General features: G+C 37.6%; 1 protein-coding gene across 1 annotated transcript in view; it reads right to left on the bottom strand.

The window, feature by feature from the left end:
* Positions 1 to 12,057, bottom strand: part of BEND2 (BEN domain containing 2) — a 53,000-nt gene that overhangs the window by 27,355 nt on the left and 13,588 nt on the right. The window contains exons 4-7 of the mRNA XM_088834252.1: positions 10,378 to 10,452; positions 3,394 to 3,498; positions 2,485 to 2,890; positions 575 to 721 (exon numbers count right to left, since the gene is read on the bottom strand). Of these exons, the coding sequence (XP_088690378.1) occupies positions 575 to 721; positions 2,485 to 2,890; positions 3,394 to 3,498; positions 10,378 to 10,452 (733 nt within the window). The remainder of the gene's footprint in view (positions 1 to 574; positions 722 to 2,484; positions 2,891 to 3,393; positions 3,499 to 10,377; positions 10,453 to 12,057) is intronic.

The following is a 12,057-nucleotide window of genomic DNA, read 5'->3' on the forward strand; positions in this document are numbered from 1 at the left end:
AAGGGTGTTTGTGGTAATGATGGAAATGTTCTGTATCATGACTCTGTGTGTGTGTGTTAGTCGCTCAGTCATGTCTGACTCTGTGACCCATGGACTGTAGCCAAACAGGCTTCTCTGTCCATGGAATTCTCCAAGCAAGAATACTAGAGTGGGTAGCCATTCCCTTCTCCAGGAAATATTTCCAACCCAGGGATCAAACCCTGGTCTCCCGCATTGCAGGCCGATTCTTTACCATCTGAGCCACCAGGGAAACCCAGAGCAAACACACTGATGCATGAAATAAAACTGCATAGAACTAAATGTACACACACACACACACACACACATACACACACATGGATTTAATCAATGTCAGTATACTGTTTTTTTTTATTTTACTATAGTTTTGCAAGATGTTTTTATTAAGGGAGAGATGAAGCAAAAATAGGATCTCTGTATAATTTCTTACAAGTACACATGAATCTAAAATTACCTCAAAATTAAAAGCATAATATATAAAAGAGCTACCACGGAGGTGCATTAAGGAATCTAGATAAAACAGTGCTACTTGCAATGTGTATCATTTTAAACTCACCAAAATTGGGAGGAATGAAGACAGATGAGACAGTATCCTGGCCACTGCCATTTTCCAGTAAAGTTGGGTAATGCTCTATCTCAGTGCTGCTTGCAAGGCTGGTTTCTGCTTCTCCTGGTGTTTCTACAAATAAAAAGTTTTCAAGGGCTATAATACAAAAATTCTCATCCAGGAATTCCATACTGAGTGAAATTGTCCTTCAGAAAAGAAGGGGAAACAAAGACATTATCACACAAAGGAAAACTAAAAGATTTTGTCCTTGGCAGACTTATTCTTAAAGTAAATTTAAAAGAAAATCTTCTACCAGATAGGATATGATGAAAGAAGGAATCATGAAGCATCAATAGGAAGAAAGAACAAGAAAGAGAGCAGAAATATGGCTCCAGAGAAACTGGATCACTCATACCTTTCTGGCAGGAATGGAAAATGGTACACCTACACTGGAAAGTATAAAGTTACAGTCACTCAGTCATGTCTGATTCTTTGCAACCCATGGACTATAGCCTGCCAGGCCCTCTGTGCATGGGATTCTCCAGGCAAGAATACTGGAGTGTGTTACCATTCCCTTCTCCAGGGAATCCTCCCAACCCAGGGTTCAAACCCTGGTCTCCGCATTGCAGGCAGATTCTTAACCATCTGAGCCACCAGGGAAGCCTGGTAGTTTCTCATAAAATTAAACATGTGGTTAACATAAAGCGAGCAATTGCACTCTTGGGTATTCATGTCAGAGAAATGAAAACTTCTATTTACACAAAAACCTGTACATGAAGATTCACAGCAGCCTTAGTCCTAACATGAAAACCTGGATTACAAAACTCTAAATTTTCTTAAACAGGTGAATGGTTAAACTATGACACATCCATACCAAGTAGCAGTACTGAGCAATAAAAAGGAAGGAACTACTGAACAACTTGGTTTAATCTCCAGGGCGTTATGCTGCTGCTGCTGCTAAGTCACTTCAGTCGTATCCAACTCTGTGTGACCCCATAGACGGAAGCCCACCAGGCTCCCCCGTCCCTGGGATTCTCCAGGCAAGAACACTGGAGTGGGTTGCCATTTCCTTCTCCAATGTGTGAAAGTGAAAAGTGAAAGTGAAGTTGCTCAGTCGTGTCCGACCCCCAGCGACCCCATGGACTGCAGCCCACCAGGCTCCTCCATCCATGGGATTTTCTAGGCAATAGTACTGGAGTGGCTTGCCATTGCCTTCTCCGCCAGGGCGTTATACTGAGTGAAAAAAGCCAGTATCAAAATGTTATATATTATATGCCTCCAAATATATAACAATTTTGAAATGACAAAGTTCTAGAGATGAAGAATAGATCAGTGGTTTCCAAGAATTAGGGATAAAGGAATGAAGAGGGCCAGGTCATCAGAGGGTGATGGGCATGGTTATAAAAAGGCAACACAAGTGATCTATGTGATGGAACTGTTCTGTCCCTTGACTATGGTGGTGGACATACAAATCTTATCACATGATAAATCAGAATAAAACTAAAAGTACAGACACACAGATGAATACAAGTCAAACTGGGAACAGTTGAATATGATCCATGGATTATATCAACATCAATATCCTGGTTGTGATATTTTATCATAGTTTCACAAGATGTTACCACTTTGGGAAATTGGGTAAAGGCTATGACTCTATTATTTCTTACAACAACATGTGAAGCTACAATGATCTCAGTATTTTTGTTGTTGTTATTCAGTCACCCAGTCGTGTCCGACTCTTGGACTGTGAACCCATGGACCGCAGCATGCCAGGCCTCCCTGTCCTTCACCATCTCTCAGAGTTTGCCCAAGTTCATGTCCACTGAATAGAAAAACCACTAGCACTGGTTTGCATTGAGGAAGCTTTTGAATCTAGATTACCAAGATGCTATTTACAATGTATGCCATTTCAAACTCACCAAAATTGACAGGGATGCAGAGAGATGGCAAGGCAGTGTCTGGGTTCATGCTGTTACTTATAGTTGAATATCTCACTGTCTCAAAGTTGTTGGGCAGACTGGATTCTGCTTGTGGAAGATCTGCTGTAAGTTCCGCTAGAGAATCCTGGGCAGATGAAAGATCAATATTGGTACTTTCATCACCTTCAATGAAAGTGGACGGATCAGTAAGCCTAGAAGATGGGCTGCCTGAGTCATGACTCGGCTGTAATGAATATGTAGCGACAATCCTGGGAAGTGGTGGACTCTCGCCGGGCACCAGTTGCAGGAGTTCAGGGGATGCTGCTGATTGAAGATATATTCCTCCTGGACTGGTCTCAGCATCATTTTCCTGCCTCTCTGCTGGTAAATATGGGTTACCATCTCCCTGTCCAGGATCAAAAAACAGGATGGGTTAAGCTCCTTTCTTTGGATTCTAGACCTTAATTTTTCCATGAGGTATACAGTCAAAACCTTTATGTGTAAATCCAGGTGATCTTTAAAATGACACATAGCCAGTATAAATCATCTGTGAGTAAAAATAAACATTGAAAAGTAGGTAAAATCATTAATACCTTATTTTCCCTGCAACATCATTTTCCACAGTCAAGTATAAATGCTGAATTTTGATTATATGATTTTTATTCCTCTTCATACCTACATTTTGATTGCACTTTATACCTTATGGTTACAAACAAAAATATTCTGCATCATGTCTCAAATCTAAACTTTAGCATTCTTCCAACAGAAGTTTAGTTTCCAACCTACTGCTAAAGTATAGCTCAGTCTTGCTAATCTCAGAGTTATTAGCTCTCTCTCACTTCTAACTGAGTGGTATCTGTAGGAAATATAGGTTTATGGAAGTAGTAAAAATGTTCTTATAACACTTACACAGGGTAGCATCTGTGATCTCTCCAAAGAACGCTGCATTTCTGAAACTATTTCACAAAGCTGGTAAATCTGCCTTTGAATGATTTCAGTAAGTTCATGCAAATTCTGTTACAATAAAAAATTTAGTTTTCCTATTTTGAAAAAAACAGTAACATATAAGAAAATACCAATAAACCAAACTTTGACTGCCAGAATCAAAGAAAGTTCTCAAGCCATCAGAAATTTCTTGTTTCCCACTTGATGCCTGGTTGTTGGTAATCCAGAGCCAAGCTGGCTGAGATAAAGCACCCCAACCTCCCACTCAACTACTCCATATCATACAGGCATTTGAAGAAGTTTGAATACTGGAAAGTAAATGTACCACAATTCCTATAAGCCATCACATTTATGATGGAGTTATTTTACATCAAGGAAGGTGCTTTTTTAGGAAAAAAAAATGTTCAAATCTGCTAAAAGGCAAAAGAGCTTCTTTCCACACAATGTCAGTATAAACTAACGGGCAGAGAGCAGCCCATTCCAGAAAGAATAGTGAGCCAAATACAACAGATGTTTGGCTTCAAAGTATTTTAAAGTCATGCAATTAACAACCTTACAAAACCTTTGAGTACATAGCCCCTCTATGCCAATCAGTATGTGACTGATAAAACCTGAAAAATCCTGAAATACACAGAAATTTCATTCAGGCAAAAATACGCTTATACAAAGAGGCTAGAACCACTACCTCATTCATTCATTAATTCAAGTAAACATTCATTGAGGGCTTACTACCTGTCAGAACAACTTTGCTAGATGCTGGGAATGTGTGCACTAAAAAAAAAAAAAGAAAACTCCTGCCCTAAGGAACTTCTATTTTAGCTGGGGAGAGAGAAAAATAGACAATTTCAATAAATAAATTGATTAGCAGCCTAGAACAGTCGTTTTCAAACTGTGGTCCATGCACTGGCAGCATTAGTATCACCTACAGCTTGTCAGAAATGCAAAATCCCCCACCTCAGACCTGCTGATACAGGAACTCATCACTAGGAGAGAGCCCTCCAAGTAATTCTAATGCATGATCAAGTGTGAGACTTATTACACTGGGATAAATAGCACAGGGTCTGGGGGGACAAGGTTGGGTTCAAACACTAGAGTTCTACTACTTATTAGCTCTGTGAACTTGGGCACTTAACTTCTCTGTGCTTCAATCTTCTCATATGTAGAATTGGGGATAAAAATCTCAAAGTTATCCTGAGGACAAAATGAGGTAATGGAGTCTTATACTGATATTAACATAATAATTATAGTACATAATAACCGGTCCAATAATGCTCATCTATTATTATTATTACTACCAGTGCCATGACACAAGTAATAACTGTGCACAGAAAATAATGGGACCCAATCCAGGCCTACCAGAGAAGGAAATGTCTATGTTGAGAATTAAAAGGTGAGAAACTATTCACATGGTGAGGATGCATGGAAGGGCATATAGAACAGAAAATTCTAAAATACCAGAACATGAACTAGCATAATATATTTAGGGAACTATCTATGGCTTAATACAAAATGTGAAACTTAGAGGAAAAAGCATTGGGGAAGAAGGCTGGGGAGGCAAGTAGTGCCATTTTGAGATTTTCACCCAACAGAAACTCAAGCATGGGAAAGACATGAGGCAAACTCGTCTTTAGAAAAGATTAAAATGCAAAATGGTGAGGATCTGAATCAAAGATGTGGTGGTTAGGATGTACAAGAAACTGTTTTGAGTGATATTAAGGAAAGAGAATCCTCAGGACTTGGTTAATGGGGGAGAGGGGAAGGAACTAGTCAAAGATAATGTCTGGATTTCCAGCTTAATTAAAGACATGATGGTAGTTAACCTGAGAGAGGGAATATGGAGAAAGTGATTTTGTACACATTATACTGAGTTCTTCAGCAGGCATTGGCTAGATACATTCATGATTCTGGAGCTGTGAAAAGTGGCAGAGGCTAAAGACAGATTTGGGAATCAGAATTGTATCAAAGCAAAACCTTTAGTAAAGAGAGAATCATTCAGGTAGATTTAGACTGAGCGGAGGGGGACAAGTGGACAGCACAATGAACTTAAAGGAGAAAGATGTAATTTCAAAAAACAGAGCAACACTTTTAATAATCGAAATGCTCATAGACACTCAGGATAATATCACACAATAAAACAAAAATATTAATGCTATAAAACAGTGGCAATCAGAAAATAACAAATTACTGACAATTACAAATATAATTGATTGTGCCCCAAAAATACAAACACAACATCAGGAATACAAAGACAAGGATATCTCTCAGAATGCTATACATAGGTCAGAGACAGAAAATGAGATGAACATTAAGCAACATGGATGATGAGTTGTCACATCCAATTACAAGTCATTCCAGGGACTTCGCTGGTGGTCCAGTGGTTAAGAATCCACCCTCTGATGCAGGGGACGTGGATTCAACCCCTGGTCAGGGAACTAAGATCCCACACACCATGTGACAACTAGGCCCACATGCTACAACTGAGATCAATGCAGTCAAATTAATTAATTTTTAATAAAATAAAAGCTACTCCAAAGGGAATAGAGTATATGGAAAGGAAGAAATGAAGAAAAATTCTATCAGAGCTAAAGAATGGCACAAATATTCAAATTGAAAGGGCCCATGGATACATGGGGAAAAAATAAAGATTCTAAAAGTTTCCAAAGCCAGAGAAACAATTTCACCTATAAAAAAAAATCAAAATACTAACAAAATTCTCAAGAGCACCGGATGCTAGAATAGAATTTCTATGGGAAAGTAATTTTGAATCTAGAATTGCATACGCAGCATGTGGGACAAATATGGGGTATAAGAGACATAAAGGGACACAAAGAAAATTTCAGATATATGAAGACTGGAAATTCAACTCCTATGCAACTTTCTGTGGGAAAAAAAAATGTTTAAAAAGTAGTTACTCAGAGAAAATTATAAAGAAAGCAAGAGGGGAATCCAAGATGAAGAAACCATGTGATCCAAGAAACAGCAGGCAGTCAAAAGAAGTATTGAGATGACAGTTGTGCCTCTAAAGTAATTGGTGCAAATTATAACAGGAAGGATTTGTGGGGGGAAAATTACGTTAAGAAGAAAGCAGACTCCATTCAACATGGAAATGACTCTGAAGCTCAAAAATCCTAGCAAAGAAATAAAAAGGCATATTTCTCCTTTCAACAAAAGTAGTCAGCACAAACTCCAAAAGAAATAATCTTCTATATAAGAAAATGTTTAGATAAATAAAAAGTCACTGTTCAAATAAAATCCAACTAGAATATGACATGATTTTGAGCGCAATTGGAAGACAGGAGAGAATCCATTGACCTTAACACTTAGGACCCTGACTAGTAGAGAATTAGCAGTTTAGCAACTTATAAGATTATATTTCTTAATTAATTCAAAATAGATTAAAGATGTGAATGTGAGACCAGAAACCATAAAACTCCTATAAGAAAACATACACAGAAAGTACCTTGATATCAGTCTTAGCAAAGTTTTTTTGGATCTTATTCCAAAGGCAACAGCAACAAAAGCAAAAATAAACAAATGGAACTATATCAAACTAAAGAAAAAAAAAACTTCTGCACAGTGAAGGAAACCATCAACAAAATAAAAAGGCAACCTATTGAAGGGGATAAGATATTTGTAAATCATGTATCTGATAAGAGGTTAATAACTAAAACATATAAAGAACTCATACAACTCAACAAAAAACAAACAAACTGATCAAAAAATGGGCAGAAGACTTGAACAGACATTTTTCCACAGAAGACATACAGATGCCCAATAGGCACGTTAAAATGATGCTCAACATTTCTAATCAGGAAAACACAAATCAAAACCACAATGTGATATCATCTCACAGCTGTCAGAACGGCTATTATCAAAAGGACAAGAAATAACAAGTGTTGGCAAGGATTTGGAGAAAAGATAACCCTCCAGTGCTTTTGGTGGGAATTTAAACTGGCACAGCCACTACAGAAAATAATATGGAGGTTCCTCAGAAAACTTAAAAATACCATATGATCCAGCAATTTCACTTCTAGATATTTGTCCAAAGAAAATGAAAAACTAATTTGAAAAGATACATGCACCTCTGCATTCACTGAAGCACTATTTACAGTAGTCAAGATATAGAAACATCCTAACTGTTCATCAGTGAACAAATGAATAAAGAAGATGTGGTATATATACATACAGTGGAAAAGTACTCAGGCATAAAAAAGAATGAAACCTTGTCATTTGTGACAACATAGATTGCTAAGTGAAATAAGTCAAAGGAAGACAAACACCACGATTTCACTTACATGCAGGACCCAATAAACAAAACAAAACTCATAGATACAGAAAACAGTTGGTGGCTGCCAGAAGGGAGTGCTGTTGCAGGGTGGGTGAAATGGGTAGAGTGGATCAAGGGATACAAACTTCCAGTTATAAAATAAGTCATGGAGATGTAATGTACAGCATGGCGACTCCAGCCAATAACTCTGTATTGCAAATTTGAAAGTAACATAAGAAAAGTTGTCATCCTAAAAAAAAACTCTGTAACTCTGTATGATGACAGTGATAACTAGACTTATTGTAGTAATTTTTACAATGTATAAAAATGTTTAATCATTATACTGTACACCTGAAATTAATATCATGTTGTATGTCAATTATGCTTCAGTTAGAAATAAAGATATATGTTTCCCTATGAGGCCAAAGATACCATTTGGTTGTATAGAAAATAATGTTTATAAAATACTAGCACTGTATGTACTGATTAATTTTTATTTCTATAAATAATTTGTATCTAAAACATGGAAGGCTTATTAATAGTTTACAGAGCAGAATTTATGATTGTCAGTGTTAGGAATGTGACAAGTGAGCATTACAAGGAAGATAAATGGAGGACAGTGTATGGAACATGAATGTCTAGTTCTTATATAATTGGGTGTGATTACAGTTAAAAGACTGCTGTCTAAAGCTGACAGAACAGGTAATATAAGCTTAATAGCAAAAACTAACAGAGAGCAATAAACTATAAATATCAGTATAACTAATTTCACAGTGGGGAAGATGAAAGAGCTAAATTCCTAATTTTTCAAAGTGTTAACAGTTAACACCAAAAGTTAACACAAAAAGAAATAGGGTGTATTATTTGTATAATGGTAGAAACTACAAGAATTTTAAATAGCCTATTAAAAGTGGTTACCTCCAAGGTATAGGGCCAAAGGTGGAGAAGAAAAGACTTCCATGTTTCATTTAAGCCATTCTTTATTCTTTAACTTTTCTTTGAATTGCGTGCATATGTTTTACTTTTACGATTAAAAGAAAGCTTAAAACAGGAAGTCAGGTGCTTAGATAACATAAATGACATTTAAAGAACTGGGTTATATAAGGTAAGCAGAGAGAGAAGATGACAGCTAGAGAGGGATAGGAGGCCAAAAGAAGTGATTTTAAAAAATAACAGTGTGAGAATGAATATGCTGAGAGTGACAGAGACAGAGGCTGAAGATCCGGGAGAGAGGGGAGTGATGGATGAAAGGAGGTGTCTGAACACAGGGAAAGAGGATCAGCTGCAGAAACCAGAGGAGATGTTAATGTTAGCCTTACAGGGGGAACCCTTTTCCCACTCCAGCGGTCAGGATGGAGGTTGGCAGAGATGGAACCAGGCAGGTTTGTGGGCTGTGAGAACAATCGGGACTTGGAGGGGATTTCTGCTCCACGCTTCCCCATTTTCTCCATGAGATAAGCGAGAAGGATTGGGGTTGTCTGAGGGTCATCAGTCCCCAGCAGAGGTCCTCCCCTCTACTTCCCAGCCTGGCTGGACAGGGCTGGGGTTTCACTAAAGGGGACGCTGGGAAGGATAAAAAAGAACAGGTGGAAGTGCTGCCCCGTGTGGCCTAGACTGGGAAGGGAAGGCGCGGAAGACAGGAGGGAGCTGGCACAGGAGGAGAAATGGAGAGGATCCCCCAGGGCCCACTGCAGGGCTGTGACTCTGAAACCTGGGCATGTCTTATGGGAGATGCTCCATCCCACCACATCTTGCACAATCGTTCAGAAGGTCCTGGCAGAGCCGTGTCAACCTCTTTCATCAACCTCGTGGATGCTGATGTAAAGCAGGCTGGGCTAGCACTGCTCAAAATCAGAACTCCCTACTTGGCCCCTACATTCCCGCTCTCTGTACATCCTTCCCCAGAAGACACCACAAGTCCCCTTGAAGTGTTCCACTTCTGTTCTCAATAGTGATGATGATAAAGACTCTCATAAACACTTCTTCCTTTTCAAAGTATGTTAGTTCATTGTATCAAGGAAATTTTATATGTTAAGAAAATTTATTTTTTATAAATGTTCATTATTGCTAGGGTATGCAGCTCACAAAATCCTTAATAGTTACATACTTCTATCAGTCTCCATCAATATATCAATTTTGACAAAATCCCCTCAAAATTATATAAGATATACTCATTAAAAAAACAGAGGTGGGCTGCCATTTTGCTTCAACTGAGATATTTTAACAGGCATTTAGGCATAATAAATTTCATCCAAATCAGCCAACTTCCTTAAAAGAGAATATTGGAGAAATTCAGTATTGAACAGTCTAGATGAAAGACACTTAACTACATTTGACCAGTTATGGGCTATATTTTTTAGAAAACAAAAACCATATTTTTATTTCAAGTTTTTCACTTAGGAATGTTGTTCTAAGTAGATATTTTTTAAAGTATCACAATGGAATGAATAATCATAGAGAACTTGGCATAGCAAGATTTCTGTTAATAGTACAATGACACCCATGCTGCAACTAAAAGATCTTGCAGGCCACAATGAAGATGGAAGAACCCGCATGCTGCAACTAAGACCCAGAGCAGCCAAATAAATAAATATTATTAAAATGAGTACAATGACATTAAATGAGGTGCAGAAAACTATAATCAATATTTTGGAAAACTACATTTAAGACAACTTTGATACCTGACAATAGCGTTCGAGTTCAGCAACTTGGTCAAGACGATTTCCACGAAATACATCTTCAGATGCATTGTTCTCCTATTAATATCAGAAAAATAAGTAAGTCAATACTTAATTATCTCTAGGAACCAAATAAAGCACTAAAAATATATATTTCTCTATCTTAATTGTTTTCTTTTTTACCTCAAAAGGATTTCAGAAATCTACAATATAAAGCATAGATGAAGTAAAACCAAACCCCACAATCATGAGGATGAAAAAGATAAGAGCAAATTAAAAAGAGGGCTAAAAGAATGAAATTATTATATAAGAAGCTAAGATTAAGAAAAGTTCCTGAATATTCATATGAACAGTTTATAATATACATACAAACAGACATAGTCATAAACATATGTGTATGCTGGATTAGTAGACATACTTATTTCCTAGCTCTGTCCACTAAGTGGGACTAAGATCAATGACACAAGAGTGGCAATGAACACACCTAGCGTCCAGAGCTTGGTTTCTAAATACCGCTCTCCAATAAAAGGAACCAGAGGTGAACTGAAAGAGAGGTGAATTCCAGAGCTGGGACAGGGAAAGTATATATGAGGCTAGAATACCTTATAATGTCAGAAAATATGGAAATGCTCAAAAAAGAAGTGGGAGAATGTCAAAAGGTCACAGGAGCCAGAAGAAGCTCTCAATATATCATCAAAGCTGTAAAATTTGATTGATAAAATAGTGGCAATATTGGATTATAATGTATAATACAATAAATGCCCACCAGTCCATATTGATATAAAATATATAACTGAATAAAGAAATGGGGGAGAAAGGATAGTTATTCCTTACAAATTAATTCCACTTAATAAATACAAAGTAATAAGGGAAACAGAAAGTCACCAATAGGCAAACACCACAGTAGTAAATGTTGCAGATAAAATCCATGAGCTAACACAGAGCAAATAGTTGAGGACAGGATATTAGCACAAAGTATACTGTTTCCCAAAATATTTATTAATTACAAAGGGAAAATAGTAATTTTACAGTGAAAAAATCCAGAAGACCACCAGATGATTGGTGTTAACATCACCAGTAAAAAGACGTATGGACATCTCAAACTCTTGATATGATTCATGAGGAGACAATATGGTGTATGTGGTGTTCTTGCCAAATTGCATAATTTCAATCTATTCAAAAGAAAATATCAGACATAAAAAAATCAAGAGACACATTTTACAAAATAAATGATTAGTACATTCATCAAAACTGTCAAGGTCACAAAAGACAAGGAAAGACTAAGGAGTTGTCACGAACTGGAAGACGCAGCTAAAGTCAATGAGGAATACTGGATTGGAACAGAGGGGATGGTGAAATTCAAATAAGGATTGATTAGCTAATTGTAAAGTAACAAGCTAAAGCTGAAACTCCAATACTTTGGCCACCTCATGCAACGAGTTGACTCACTGGAAAAGAGTCTGATGCTGGGAGGGATTGGGGACGGGAGGAGAAGTGGACGACAGAGAATGAGATGGCTGGATAGCATCACCAACTTGATGGACATGACTTTGAGTGAACTCCGGGAACTGGTGATGGACAGGGAGGCCTGGCATGCTGTGATTCATGGGGTCGCAAAGAGTCGGACACGACTGAGCGACTGAACTGAACTGAACTGAATGTTAATATCCTGGTTTTGAAAAC

Source organism: Moschus berezovskii, chromosome X, assembly GCF_049115385.1.
Source record: "Moschus berezovskii isolate FMDL1 chromosome X, NW_MosBer_1.0, whole genome shotgun sequence".
Taxonomy (NCBI): Eukaryota; Metazoa; Chordata; class Mammalia; order Artiodactyla; family Moschidae; genus Moschus; species Moschus berezovskii.